Raw genomic sequence first — 16,404 nt, forward strand, 5'->3', positions numbered from 1 at the left:
GAAAAAATTATTATGATTCTAGAGGGAAAAGGGTTATATTTTTTTTCAAAATCAAATGAAAAAGAGAAACAAAATGAACAAAATCAACTTTATATATTATGTAGCAAAACATGCGAAGTTCGCATGCCAAAAATTTGCGTAAATCGATATGTATTTACTATCTCTTAAAAAAAATCACATATTTGTGAAAAACATCGCATATTTGAGTACTTCACATATTAAGAAGATATACATGACCACTTAATCAAGTACTTGCCAAGTTTCAATGCTTGGGTTTAAAAGGATGTCTGTGAACTTCGGGATGTCATGAAAAAAAAGTAACAATCTCCTTTTAAGAGTTTGCAGTCTCAAACTTCATCAGTTTCACACATGCAAAAGGTAAAATTGTCCTAACAAAGTTAGCTATTTGCTGTTTTTGTCAAGGAGCAGATATTAACAAATTGTGGGGTTTTTAGAGAAACACATTATTTTTACTGTACAATAGTTATTTGCCTGTTGATTAGTCGCAGGGATATTCCAAGTGCCACAACTCACAACTGCCTTAGACTCGCTTCCCAATATAAGAATGACTCTCTCTCTCTCTCTCTCTCTCTCTCTCTCTCTCTCTCTCTCTCTCTCTCTCTCTCTCTCTCTCATATGTCGTCTCACTGCATCAAGGATTGTTTTGTAATCAACCTATACAAGTTAATCAAAATTGAAAAGGTTTTGTCATTCAACCTACTATCACAAATCAATTGATCCTTGGTGGCTTCGAATTTTTGAATTTTAGCCAGTTTTTTTTATCATAAACAACTAACGAACCAACAGAGGGGTGGCATGAAAGTGAATGCGTGAGCACATACACACGTAACGAACCAAAAAGTTGAATTACAGAATTTTGTCATTTTGATAACAATAAAAAGGACATTTCATGTGGCACGTTCATAACAAAGGAAATATGCTAAGTTACTTCAAACCAATCACACGTGTATCCTCTTTTCTCTCTTTTAGAGAGGACCCACATATGAATCCTCATTAGTAGGTTGAATAATCCTCCTTTTTAACAAATTGCAAAATAAACACCAAATAAATCGCAACTACGTGAATTTAACCATCACCTACATGAGTACATCGACAAAAAACAGATGAACTATTGAGATGAAGACGTGGGAAACCAATGGTCACAACATTTTCTATAAATACAAAAAAAAACCTTACCACCATTGTTGGATGACAGAATTCTGTTCAAACTTAATCTGCACTGGAAGCATGATTAGATTAGATCAATATGCTAAAAACTGTTGCAGTAATTTACAAGGAGCCAGTTAGTCCATAATCCATGTAAAACTTCTTTGGACCCTCCCCCTCCATGTTCAACAAGTACTATACAGAAGAAAGGCTCTGTAATTGATGCAGTGTTAACAATCCAGCTATGGCCACCAGTCCCCGACCTTGAGGTTCATGCAAATGGAGTAAATCACAACCACTCTTCCAAAGCCAGAATGGTATACAAGATGAATCATGTTTCAGAACATGGAAGAATTTCCATCTACAATAGTTGATTGATCAAAATTTACCTATAAAGGGTAGCATGGGAGATGCACCTCTTTAGCCCCAGAAGAGGGAGAGGCAGACTCCACTTTGAAGGAAGCCCCATTCATATAGTGGAAGCCACAGAACCAGGCCAAACCAAGAAAGTGATTATGGATTAGGACTCTGCTATATCCTTCTGTGGATCAGGTTGTGTTGCTGCATCTTTGTTCATGGATACATGAGCAGAAGGTACGCTAAAGGACTCTTTTAACCTCTCGAAAACAGCTTCCACAGGAATGCTTGTTACTAAAGGTGCTGACTCCAGTTTCCCATTCTTACTACTGCCTTCCTGTTCAGTAGCAAATGAAGAAAGCATCCGGATTTTCTGGTTAGATAAGCATACTTTCTTCGGGAGCTTTCTTGACAACTTATCAATAGGAACAGGAGCATGGTTATTGTTTCTTCTTGACCCACTCTTGTGATGATCATTTCCATTGTTGAGTTTCTTCAGTGGAGGTCTAGACTCAAGAGATGAGTAGTTTGCCAAGCTCTCATTCTCCTGCACGGAGGGCTGCGATCTGGGTACTCGTTGCATGGCTGTTCTTCTCGCTGTTCGCCAAACAGGTGGAACTGGTGTGCTTTCATTTTTCTCACTGGAATCATCATGGAAACCAGAGTCAGCAAGAAGCAGCTCAGAAGAACCATCCTCCATGATTTCAATTTGCACGGGATGTCCTATTATGGCCTTTCCATTCAGTCTGCTCATCAAGGAAACTAGAGGGACATGCTCACCTTGGTAGTTTGCTTGGACCTTCAGGTCGACATTGACTAGCATGGATTCAGACACACCATCTTGACCACTATCATACATCGGGTCAAGTTCAGATGCATAAAACCTTGGATCAAAACAATCATCAGATTCTTCCCAATACCCACCCAAAGCTTCCTGAGATAACCAAGGCCTTGGATTCATGCCCATTACACTCTCCTCTGCTTCAAAGAAATCTTCATCAGCACATCCATCAGCTACATCCGTATGCCTCTTGCTTAGATTCCGCATATTGCGCTTTCCTTTCAACTGCCATTTGGACACGCCATCAATGCCATTGGCTGCACGCTGCTTGAAAGGATGGGACTGAGATGCATAACGTGAATATCCTGAATCATCAAGATCCTCACTGTTCATCTTTGCAGACTTCCCTTTAGCTCGAAAATAAGAGGAACCATATCGGATATATCTGTCTGTGTTTCTGGATCCTGGTCTAGTGAGTACCTGAGAGGTATCTGTGCACAATAGATCATAAGAAATGTAATCAGGCTAACAAGAAAAGAGGTGAAGACAATGAATAATTTACAAAAAAAACCCTAAATCGGCTACTCAAAGAAAGCCGCCCAATATTTGCATTATTACATTTGACCGCCTACTTTTTTCAAATGCATTTCAAATACCTGCCTGATGTATAAAATGACTTTTTTGTCCTTTGTTTACAAAACAACTCATCTTATGGTCTTTGTTACACAAATCAAATAATGAAAGTGTCAGTCACTTTTTTTTACTAACTAAAGGCAAACTGGATGATTTTAGGACTAAACATTGTAATGAAACCCAAATGTGTACAACTACAATGCCACTAAGGGCTACAAAGACTGCACAAACACAAACACAAAAATCTCTAATGGGCAAAATACAATAAGCCACAGAGGCTAGCAAAACCAACTCACAAAGAGTATAGGATAGAGAGAAACAAAATATAAAAATAAAGTCTTTTAAAGAATGCTTGAGACAAGCATACAAGAGAGAGGCAAGAAGCCCCTTTAAATAAGCCACAAGGAGGGCTCATAGAGATATCCCCAACGTCCCAACAGCTCTATGAGCCTTTTACAAAAGTACCCTTTCACTTTAGTGAAAGGATAAAAACAAGAAAAATTAAAAAGGGGAGAAATTACAATGCTGCCCCTAATGGGCAGCTACTATTATGTAAAATGAAAAAGACTACAATGCCCCTAGAGGACATTACTAATTACATAATAATATATATAATAGATATAATATATATACATATAAATGCATGTATATATATACATAAACAAGTATATACATATATAAATATGCATATATTTTAACACCCTCCCTCAAAATGATGGTTAGATCACCGAAAGTTTGCCTAGAAGGAAAGAGAACCGAAGAGATGGCAATGCTTTGGTAAGTTGACATTATGATGTAACATAAGGAAGTTCAATAGTGTCCTTCAAAAATTCATCATGAATATAATGACAATCCATCTCTATGTGTTTTGTCTGTTCATGAAAGGTGTGGTTGCTGGCAATGTAGATTGCGCTTTTGTTGTCGCAACACATCTTCGAAGAAGTAGAGATGGTGACTCCCATGTCGTTAAGCAGACTCTGCACCATACAATTTCAGTAATAGTGGTCGTCAACACCCTATATTCAACTTCAATGGAAGACAATGACATTTTTTGTTGTTTCTTACATCTTCATGATATCAGTGAATCGTCAAGAAATACAATATCGGTAGTAGAAATACGATCATTGGGATTACCACCCCAATCAAGTCAGTATAAACAATTAAACTAGGAGATGAAGAAGAGGATAAGAAAAGCCTTTTTGTCAATGTCTCCTTCAGATATCCGACAATACGCATGACAGTTGTTATGTGACGAGTTGTAGGTGTGTTGAAATTGATTTGCATTGTGAACCGCATGTGATATATCTGGCCTATTGATAGATAAATATATAAGGGACCCAATCAACTGACGATAATGAGTAGGATATTCTAAAGGAGTTTCATCGTGGACCCTCATCTTTGCGTTAACCACTTTTGGAGTATTTACCTTCTTTTTGTCCGTTAGTCTAGATTTTCCAATTATATCTGATGCAAGTTTCTTCTGGGAGAACACATACCCTCTAGGAGAATATGCAACTTCAATACTTAAAAAATACCTTAGAAATCCAATGTCAGATGTATCAAAACTTCTTTTAAGAACATTTTTTAATTGTTTCAATGCTTTTCTTATCACTTCCAGTGAAAATCATATCATCAACATAAAATATCAAAATAGTTATACTACTTCCTGTATTTCTAACAAAAAGGGCGATGTCAGTATAACAAGAAACAAATCCACTATCAATAACAATTTAAATAAAATAGTCATATCAAGCCTTTGGAGCTTGCTTAAGACCATAAAGAGACTTTTTTGGTTTAAAAACTTTTTCTTTCTTTATATCAAACTCAAGAGGAGGATCCACATAGACATATTCACAAAGATCACCATTGAGAAAAACATTTTTTACATCTAATTGGTAAATAGGCTACTGTTTGATGGATGCTAAGGCAATTAAAGTTATAACACTAGTCATTCTAGCAACAGGAGCAAAGATTTTATCATAATCAATATCATACTCCTGCGAATATCCCTTTACAACTAGCCTAGCTTTGTATCTTTCTAAAGAGCCATCACTTTTGGTCTTTATTTTATAAACCCATCGACACCCAATAGACTTTTTTTCCTAATGGTAGAGATTTAGTTTTTCGCATGTGTTGGCTTTGCTAAGAACTTCTAATTCTTATTTCATAGCATCTACCCAATGTGAATGTTATTTGGCTTCATGGAAGTTAGAGGGTTCATGAAAGGCATAGAGCATCATCAAACAAGCCCTATGTCTCGGGGAAAAAGATTCATAGGACACAAACCTTTGAGGAGGCCTAAAAATCCTAGGAGTTTTTATAGGTAAAGGTTCTTCTAATGGAAGATTTTGTGAATAAGTTTCAAAAGCATTTTAATGACTTTCTCCTTCACGCCGAGTACACAAACTTCATTGGAGTTCTCATTAAAGGAGTTATCCCGGTCAAAGGAACTATCTTTATCAATATCAAGAGAGATACTCTCATTACCACAATCAATTGATGCATCGGAATTGTTTTTAGGTAATAAGTCAAAAAGAAAAGTAATCAACTTCTTACTTAGGTTCATTTTGATCAAAACCATTTTGGTCATCTAAAAATGTCACATTTCTTGAAATGTAAAGTTTGTTATTTTTGAAATCATATCTATATCTTTTTTTATTTTCACCATACCCTATGAAAGCACATTCAAGAGTTTTTGGTGAAATTTTATCATTTCTTTAAAAAAGAACAAAACATTTACACTTAAAAACTCTTAATCTTTTAAAATCTGGGGATATTTAAAATAATTTTTCAAATGGTGAAATATTTTTTAGATAAGAAGAGGGCATTCTATTGATAAGATATATTTTTGAAACATTTTTTTAAATGAGAAGTGTTCTAGTTGTTTCAATAATATGCCTTTATTTTCTTTCAGCAAGACCATTTTGTTGATGAGTTTTGGGGCAAGATCTTTAATGTATAATTCAATTTTGTCTAAAATAATTTTACAATTCATTTGATATGTATTCACCACCCGAATCAGATCTAAAAATAGATATATTAGTTTGAAATTGATTTTTGATTAGAACATGAAATTCTTTAAAGATTGAAAAAACATCAAAGATTTGAACCCAGTCACCAATATCGTCGATATTTTGAAAATATTGCGATATTATCAGCAATTTCAAGGTTGTCGATAATATCAAAAATATATTGCGACATTTTTGAAATATCGGCAAATAGAACATATAGCGATAATAACGCGATATTTTCTGAGTTTTTTTGTTTTAAAATTTAAGTTTGCATTTCCTATTTTTTGTTTCTTTTATATTTTAAAACCTTTAAAACATGTTTCTTTATATATTTAAAAAAAAAAAACTAATACAAAACTTATTATTTTCTTGGGTTTTTTGTTGTTATTTATATTTTTTCAATTTTTTAAACTCCCAAGATTTTCTCGAGATTTATCAACTTTTGAAAATCTCTCTGAAAAATACCCTCGCCAAGAAATTATCTTTAACGATACAGGTGATTGTTTGAACCTAAGTATACCTCATATAGTCATCACCAAAAATAACATGGTAAGAGTAACCTCCCCTTGACATGACCAGCATCGGTCCCCATACATCTGAATGCACCTAACTCAAAAGGTTTTTTTTGAAACAAAAATACTATTAGAAAAAGGAGAAGAATGCATTTTGCCAAGAATACAATCATTGCAAGTAAATTTTTTTTCATTACAAAATTTCTTCAATAATGGAAAGAGATACAATTTGGAGGCACTTGGATGACCAAATCTTTTGTGCTAAGCTGTCACATGGGTGCGGGTGCGTGGCACTTTCAAAAAACCTAGGTGCGGGGGTGCGGCACTTTCAAAAAACCTCGGTGCGGGGGTGCGGCAAAATATATATATATATATATATATATATATATATATATATATATATATATATATATATATATATATATATATATATATATATATATATAAAGTCCAAAAGTTGGACATAAATGACCCTGGGTGTGTTGACTACACCCAGGGTCAGCTTGACCGCATCGGGTGTGGGTGCAACACCTAGTTGGAGAATCCCTGACATATAGGGCAAAAAAAAATTCTTGGCAAATTTTTTTTAAGTCCAAAAATTGGACCAAAATGTCCCTAGGTGTGTTGACCGCACCCGATGCCGCACCTGCATCGCGTCGACGTGGGTGCAACACCCTGCTAGCCGAATCCCTGTGACATAGGTGCTAAGTGATAACATCCTTAGATTGAATATGATTACAAAAAGATTTGAAAGGTAAAGACAAAAAGTCCATATAATAGAGGTCTCCACTCTTATGGCATTACCCAATCAGCTTCCCAGACCGAAGATCATGTACAAAGCAATCCGTAGGTGAAAAAGAAACTCTACAACCATGACCGGATATTTGAGAAACCGAAAAGAAAATTAAGTCAAGTTTTGGAATAATTTAAATTTTTTGAACCAAAAATTCTTTTGATTTGCCCAAAACTTTTTAAAGGTTTCCTATTCCTTTAACATCTAAGGATGTACCATTGGCGGTTGTAAACACCCTAAAATTTTCACTCACACTTCCATACAATCATCAGAGTCTGTCCCCCGAGATTCTCAGAGGGCAATATGGTCATTTTCTGAGCTCGGATCCCGCAGGAGTCCAGATTTCACCCCGATTCTCAAAATTTCTTTATTTAGGCTCAGAAGCATTTTCAGATCATAAATTTTCAAAGTCTTACCCTTGACAGGAGACTAAAATCACCAATTCCTGATCCAGAATTGCATTTCATAAGACATGTCTTTACATATCATCGCATGAACATTTCATATCACTTCACAGCACAACATGTCATCTCGAGATCCATAACTCTTGATTTTCAAAATTTTCAATCCAGATTCGACTTGTAACTCTTTCAAAATTGATTTCAAATCTCAGGGTTTTTTAAATTGCCAATTTCTCTCATTTTAACCCCCAGGGCCCCGAATTTCAAAATACTTTCTAGGAAAACGGATAGTTTTCAATATGGATTTTCAAATTTTATCAAATGGATCGATTCTACTTAAAGAAGGGGATGATTTTTTTGAGCGTAGAATTTTATTCCCAACGGAATTTGAATTTTATAAAATCTCTCCATTTTACCCCTCTATCAGCAATTTTAGAGAAAAATCGTTTTAGGAATTTGTCCTGAAAGGCCACCTTTCTTTCAAAATTTTCGCAATTAAGCAAAATTTTATTTCTCATTTGTAAGTTAGTCTAAAGTTTTATGAAAAATCCAAAAAGAAGTTTTGAATTTCATTTTTTTCTTTTTAGTCTCTATTATGAAAATTCCAAAAAGAAATTTTGAATTTCATTTTTTTCTTTTTAGTTTTTATTTTGAAAATTCCAAAAAAAAAGAAGTCTCGAATTTCATTTTTTAGCCTTTGTTTTGAATTTTAAAACAATAAAAGGTAGATGTGGGTCCCACTCCCTAGAGGGTGCCACATCTGAGCCCTCCTCAAAAATGGTCACTTTACCTAAACTTTAGGTAAAATGAACCGAAATTTTCAAATAGCTAGGAAGTCGTCCCCCTCTAAAAGAGCGAATTTTCAAAAAAAAATTGAACTTCGGTTTTAAGGTTTTTAAACCTCTTCAAAATTTGGTTGAAGAGCTTTGAAAAGCTCGGATTTCTCGGATAAAGGAGAGGGGGCGATCATTAAAAAGGGGGCTTCTCGCTGGCTATGGGGTCTCCCCTGGCTCTTCAATCGCCTCCCCCTTTTCTCGTTCACTCGCACCTCACGGTTTCCTATTTTCCATCTTCCTCAAGCCGAAGAATCAAGGGACTCCAACAGATCTGCAAGGCACACAGAAGAAATACCCCTTTTCCTGCAGAAGCCTACCCTTCGACTGGTTCTCGAAAGTCGACCCTGAAGCACCAGTCACGGTAAATGAATACTCCATCTCTTTCTTTATTGTTCTGTTAACTGGTGTCTTGAGCATTTTCTTTTTCTAGATTTCCTTGTTTTCTTCATGTACGCTATTATTTTCCTCCTGTCGTTATTAAAATGTATACTCAAAAACATTATTGTAAGTATAAATATATATTATATACATAGAGATACGTATACATATGTTATGTGTATACGTATCTCTATATATAAGTATATATATTTATACATTTTTCTCTTTTTACCCGAAAAGGGTATTTCCATCTTTTTACATTTTGCGCATATTCCATTTGGAATATGCTGTAATTTTTTCCTTTTATTTTTGTAATTCTTTTTATTTTATTTTTTTCCTTTTTGCATATTCAAAAAGGTGCATTGGGGGTCTCCCCAATAGAGTCGTTGGGGAGCCCCCAACAGTCACAATTGTGACCGTTGGGAGCTCCCCAACGACTCCTTTGGGGAGCCCCCTCTTGCACCTTCTTTCTTGTATAAATAGGGGTGTTCCCCCTTGTTGTAAAACAAGCTTGAGAGTCTCAAGCACTTGCTTCCTTTTTATGAAATACATGCATTATTGCATGTTTATTATTTATACGCTTTTTGCGTATTGTGTTCAAGTTTTGTGAGAGTGCCTTCGTGCACTTCTTTTTTAAGTATTTATGCTTGTATGCTTATTGTCTCTTCGTAGACATTTTCACATGGTATCAGAGCTCGGTTGGTGATTAAGGATCGTGGGATTCTTCTTTTTTCGAGTGCCTCGAAAACCGTGCCTTCGGATTCTTAGAAGTTGAAGTGGTGGATCTTGCTTCTCAAATATTTTAAAAGGATCTTGTGCAAGCTAGAAGTTGAAGCATTGTGTTGGTACGCCTTCTTCTTTTCTTTACTCCTTAATGGGTGAAAAAGAGTCTCACTTCGCTCTTGGCTTCAAGTTGAATGGGTCCAACTACCATATTTGGGTCGGGAACATGGAGGCTCACATAAAAGGTAAAGGATTATGGGGTTATGTGCAAGGCACAATTCCGGAACCGGAACCCAAAATAACTGTGATGGACGGAAATGAAATCAAGATTCTTGAGGGAGAGGAAAGGATCAAAGCTCTTAAAGAATACTCCAAGAAGCACGACGAATGGGAAATGAAGAACTTCAAGATTCTTTCTTGGTTCTTCGCATCCGTCGAAACAAAGATTAATGCCAACATTATCAAGTTCAAAAAAGCATCGGAAGCTTGGCATTATCTCGAGAAAATGTATACATCAAGAGATCTATCCCATAAGTATTACCTTCAAAAGAAGGCCCTCTCCCTTACTCAAGGTGAAATGTCCATTAGGGAATATTATGTCAATCTCTCCTCCATTTGGGATGAGCTTTCCATGCTTGAACCAAAATGGAGTGGAGAGGCAATTGAACTCCGCCACAAGCAACTTGAAGAAGATCGGTTCTTCAACTTTTTGAATGGGTTAAGACCGGAATTTGAGCAAATAAGGTCATCACTTCTATCCTCATTTACTCCTCCATCTCTTGAAGATGTTCTCACCAAATTAAGTGGTGAGGAAACTCGTATGAGTTTATGTAAACAAGGATCAAATGTTCTTGTGGTTCCTTGTAATCATGAAGAAAACAATGAGGTCAATGTCGTGTCAAGACCCGGAAATAATGTAAAGACCTATAGTCCTCATTTCAAATTTCAAAATCAAGGAGGAGATGGTGGACAAAGAGGAAAGAGGGACTATAGCAAGACTATTTGTCACTTTTGTAAGGAACCGGGGCATATCAAGCCCGTATGTCCCAAATGGAAGAGGCTTCTCGCTATGGCCACCATCGGTGTACCACAAAAGGAAGAGGCATCATCAAGTGGGTCACTCTCGTTGAATCAAATAGTGGAAGCCCTTCAACCTCTTCTCAAGGGAGCTACATCCGGTGCCGCCGTGTCTACCTCTTCCATTCCAGGTAAAGTCTCTTGGCTTTTGGACTCAGGTGCATCTTTTCATATGTCCCCAAACATGTTTTCACTTTCCGATTTTTCAAAAAATGTTTCTCCATCCTTTGTTTCCACTGCGAATGAAACCTCTCTTGAAATTAAAGGAATAGGTAATTTTGAAACTCAAGATTTTTTCATTCCAAAAATTAGATTTATACCTAAACTCAACTTAAACCTTCTTTCTGTTTCTCAACTCTCGGACCATGGATGCGATATTAAATTTTCATGTGACAAATGTTTAATACAGGATCGCCGGTCCGGGAAATTGATTGGGGAAGGCTTTAGAAAATGAGACTTATACTATATGGAATCTCTCCAAGTTCCAAAATCATTTTGTAATGTTGCCCGGAACAAAGATATAAACATATGGCACAAAAGACTTGGTCATCCTAATGTCACCAAGTTATCTTATTTACATTTTGCAAAGGATCTATGTAAAAGTTCATTTTCCTGTAATGATTGTATTCTCGGAAAAATGCAAAGTTTACCTTTTGAGCAAAGAACTATGTTCTCATCTAAAACCTTCGAAATTGTTCATTCCGATGTTTGGGGACCCGCACCTGTTGTTTCAAAAGGAGGTTTTTCTTACTATGTTATTTTTGTGGATGATTTCTCCAGGTATTCATGGATCTATTTCCTAAAGTACAAACATGAAGTTTTTACATGTTTTAAAACCTTTCACTCAATGATCAAGAATCAATTCAACAGTAATATAAAGATTTTTAGAAGTGATTCTGGAGGAGAATATCTCTCCAACCAATTTAAAACATATCTTGAGGATCACGGAATTATTCACCAAAGGTCTTGTCCTAAAACCCCTCAACAGAATGGATTGGCCGAAAGAAAACATAGGCACATCATTGAGACCACTAGGACCCTGCTTATTTCTCAAAACATTCCTAAGAACTTTTGGGCTGAAGCAGCCCTCGCTTCTGTTTATCTGATAAACCGCTTACCATCTAGGATATTAGGAAAAATATCCCCTTTTGAGATCTTATATAAACTTGAACCTGATTATAATAGGTTACGTGTTTTTGGGTGTAAATGTTTTATACTTACGGATAAAAATGACAAGCTCTCTCCCAAAGCTATCCCCTGCGCCTTTCTTGGGTATTCCGAAACTCAAAAAGGGTTTCGTTGTTATGATCTCCGAGATGATAAGTTATATGTTTCTAGAAATGTAACGTTTTTAGAAAATGAGAGTGGATTTGAAAAAAATGTTTCTCAACAAGAAAATTTTGATTACTCATTCCTTTTTGATTTATTGGCTAGTAATGATGATATATCTAGTGATGATGATGTATCATCAAATCACGATGAGGGAAATGATGGTGATGTTGAAGAACATAACCCTCTCAATGATCAAGAAAACAGGATTTCAAGTGATCCGATAACCTACTCCCGTAGAAACCAAGACACCTTTAGAAGTGTCATTGACCAATATAGTGAGCTTGTACCTACTCTCGATCACCGAAGATTTGAGAGAAATAGGAGGCCGCCAACTCGTTTTGTCTCTTTTTATTCTTTTTCACCCCGGTATAGGGATTGTCTTAGTGCCATTCACTCTTATTTTGAGCCAAGGAATTTTGAAGAAGCTAAAAAATGTATAGAATGGCAAGAAGCCATGCAAAATGAACTTAGTGCTCTCAAAAGGGCTGAAACTTGGGATTTCCAAACTCTACCCATAGGAAAGAAAACTATAGGTTGCCGATGGGTTTTTAAAGTTAAAACTAAAAGCGACGGATCCCTGGAAAGGTATAAAGCTCGCTTAGTTGCAAAAGGGTATGGGCAAGAGTATGGAATTGATTATGAAGAAACTTTTGCTCCTGTAGCCCGAATGGTTACAGTTAGATGTCTCATTACTATTGCATCTATTAAAAATTGAAACATTTTTCAAATGGATGTGAAAAATGCTTTTTTAAATGGCGATCTTAACGAAGAAGTGTATATGGATGCCCCACCAGGCATGAAGATTCCTAAAGATAAAGTTCTTCGTCTTCGAAAGGCTCTCTATGGTTTGAAACAGGCTCCCAAAGCCTGGTATGACAGATTTACCAGTGTAATGTTGAAAAATGGTTTCTCCTCATGTTATACTGACACTACTCTATTTACTAAAAAATCTAAGGCAGGGATTGTCATATTATTGCTCTATGTTGATGATATGTTAATTACAGGTGATGATGTTCAAGGAGACAAGGGTATTAAGTTCGTCTTGACTTCAAAATTTGAGATGTCAGACTTGGGTTTTCTGACATATTTTCTTGGAATTGAGGTTGCCTATTCGCAACGTGGTTATTTTCTATCTCAGTCTAAACTTGCTTGTGAGATTATTGACAGATCCGGGATTTCTGATGACAAAATATGCGAAACTCCTGAAGTTGTGGGAGCAAAAATGAAAATTGACGATGGTGTTCCCTTAACCGATCCTACCCCTTACAGGCAGTTGGTAGGTTCGTTAATGTATCTTAGTATTACTCGACCTGACTTGTCACATGCTATACACATCGCCAGTCAGTTTCAGCACGCTCCCACAACCGTTCATATGAGTGTTGTTCTTCGCATCATCAGATACTTAAAGGGCACAGTAAATAAGGGAGTATTTCTATCTTCTTCTTCTTATTTAAAATTACTTGCTTATACTGACTCAGATTGGGGAGGTGACCTTAGTAACCGTCACTCCACCACTGGTTTTTGTGTTTTCTTAGGTGAATCTTTGATTTCATGGCGATGTAAAAAGCAACAGAAGGTCTTTCTGTCATCCACTGAAGCCGAATACAGAGCCATGGCATCCACTACCATGGAAATTGTATAGATTCGACGCCTTTTGGAAGATATGGGAGTGCCTATCAGATAACCAACAAAGATGTGCTGTGACAATAAAAGTGCAATCTATATTGCCAAAAACCACACCTTTCACGAGCGAACAAAGCATATAGAGATGGACTGCCATTATGTCAGGGAAGAATACTTGAAGGTCATTGATCTATCATACGCGACGTCTGAGTATCAACTTGCGGACTTCTTCACAAAAGCTCTTTGTTCGCCTAGATTTCATTTCCTTCTTGACAAACTTGCGGTTATCACACCGTAAGTTTGAGGGGGGTGTTAAAATATATACTCAAAAACATTATTGTAAGTATAAATATATATACTTATATACATAGAGATACGTATACATATGTTATATGTATACGTATCTCTATATATAAGTATATATATTTATACATTTTTCTTTTTTTACCCGAAAAGGGTATTTCCGTCTTTTTACATTTTGCGCATATTCCATTTGGAATATGCTGTAATTTTTTCCTTTTATTTTTGTAATTCTTTTTATTTTATTTTTTTCCTTTTTGCATATTCAAAAAGGTGCATTGGGGGTCTCCCCAATAGAGTCGTTGGGGAGCCCCCTCTTGCACCTCTTCTTTCTTGTATAAATAGGGGTGTTCCCCCTTGTTGTAAAACAAGCTTGAGAGTCTCAAGCACTTGCTTCCTTTTTATGAAATACATGCATTATTGCATGTTTATTATTTATACGCTTTTTGCGTATTGTGTTCAAGTGTTGTGAGAGTGCCTTCGTGCACTTCTTTTTTAAGTATTTATGCTTATATGCTTATTGTCTCTTCGTAGACATTTTCACAGTCGTCTCCCATCATCATTGAAGCATGTTATGCAATATCAATATGCCTATAGCAGTATTGATATTCATCGTGCGATAGGAGTTATAGCCCCTTTTGTTGGCTACATCCCTTCCATCGTTTTTTTTTTAACCCCCTTTATTGGCAGCCTTGTTCTTCATTCATTTGTTATTTAACAGCATGTTATTATAACTCTGTGCACTTTGGTTAAATTTGACGTGTTTCATGATCTCATAGGCTGCCCAAGCGTCATCATTCATATCCCCCTGGTCGGCCATTCATTCAGCATCATCGATCTGCCCTGCTCACACCTATGGTTCGAGGGTGGGAGCATCAGATCTGATTTGCTGAAAAATCACGATCTTGTCCTGGCCATCAGACCGATCTGTCTAAAAAAAAAATGGGCCTTGAATGATGCCTGCAAGCCATCTGCAGTGTATCATCAGATCAGTATACCCTGATCATGGCCTACATTTCTCAAGTTTCCCTCAAGTCATCACTTCCGCTGCCATTCGATTTACTAATCTCTCGTTCCATATCCACATCCCCTCAATTTCTCCAATGTAAGAGAGAAGTAAAGAACGACCCATCTGCTTCCATCTCTAACTCGTAGAATGAGGAGTTGATCGTGTCTCACCAAACTGATTCAGTTGGTTTCTCTGAGTCTCTCCCGTAATGAGTAAGCTCAGGATTTTCTTGTTGATTTAAATCACCTTCAGGAACTAAAGATGATCTGATTCATATCAGATTCAGCTCAGCAACATGACCGATATGGTCATACCCCTTCTTCTGTGTATATGAGCCGCAGAAGTCAATTTTACTGCTTAAATTCCAAAAGTCTGATGTCAGAGTCTGATTCGCTGAACAATCTATTGTTTGAATTTTGAAAATCTGATATCTGCTAATCAGTTTATTACACTGGGTTTGAAGGACCGGTGCCTGCAATTGATTTACTATATGAAATATAATAACCTGAGCTATCACTGATTTCATTCGGGTCATCCAAAACATGAAAGTTTGTGTTGCTGTTCTAAAATCTTAGATTAGTTTAACTAATACCTGGTCCTAAAAGTGATCTGATCAAACTTTTGGAGAATTTTGTGTGCACTATTCCTTGAATCCGTATGTTGTTCATTGGATCTAATATCTCCAGTTGTTGGAGGGTTGGAACTTATAATTCAGGTAGAGAAGTGTTTATATGATTATAAAGGCTAATATATACAGAGATCCTGCAATGTTTTCTAATGCTCTGTGTATCTGTGCTTTCTGCTGAACAATGGTAAGTGGGACTGATTCACAAATATGTGTATATCAGATTGTCCCTTTATCATACAAGATGATCTCCCATATACATCTTCATTTCCACCAAGGAATTGGAATTTCATAGATCACACTAGCTGATCAGAATAGAAGGAGAATCAAAGAGCCTGCCACTGTGGTGCCATCCACAAATGTAAATTATTGTATTACAAAAGATGAATATCACAGTTTCCTGTGGATGATATTAGTGTATCCCTCAAACAGGAGCAAATTTTTTTTTTTGTGGAGACAGTTCATACTTCAGAATTTTCTGTATGTGAAAATGAAACCTAGGTTAATAGTGTTTCTGAAGCTAATAGAAATAGCTCTCTCACTGTGTCACCAAGCCCTAAAAATGCCTTTTCCTATGTTGGAATATCTGCACCTCCATTAGTATAGCACCTCCTCATTGCACTAATCACCCAACCACCATCGCCTGCACTTCATAATGTCCATCACATGAAGTTCCCACAGCTTATCACTGTACACATCCATAGAATATTGTTTGAGGTTTTCATGGTATATCATTGTATATTTTTGTAACATATGCACCCTAATTTTTGGTATGCACATCTGTATATACATTCTCTATATGTCGATATCTCTGCATATGCATAAAAATCTGATCATATATATTGC

At 36.4% G+C, this 16,404-nt stretch overlaps 1 protein-coding gene across 2 annotated transcripts in view; it reads right to left on the reverse strand.

The window, feature by feature from the left end:
• Positions 1 to 1,236: 1,236 nt before the first annotated feature.
• The window catches only part of LOC149822544 (uncharacterized protein At1g51745-like), a 39,485-nt gene continuing 24,317 nt past the window's right edge, over positions 1,237 to 16,404 (reverse strand). The window contains exons 3-4 of one of the 2 annotated variants that reach the window (XR_016426221.1): positions 1,557 to 2,796; positions 1,237 to 1,430 (exon numbers count right to left, since the gene is read on the reverse strand). Coding sequence is in view for 1 of the 2 variants with exons in the window: in XM_089981623.1 (XP_089837749.1) it covers positions 1,688 to 2,796 (1,109 nt within the window). In the remaining variant the exon portion in view is untranslated. Of the gene's footprint in view, positions 2,797 to 16,404 lie in introns of both variants that reach the window. The other variant, XM_089981623.1, reaches the window with a different exon arrangement.

This window comes from Nuphar pumila, chromosome 11 (genome assembly GCF_984573655.1).
Source record: "Nuphar pumila chromosome 11, dmNupPumi1.hap1.1, whole genome shotgun sequence".
Taxonomy (NCBI): domain Eukaryota; kingdom Viridiplantae; phylum Streptophyta; class Magnoliopsida; order Nymphaeales; family Nymphaeaceae; genus Nuphar; species Nuphar pumila.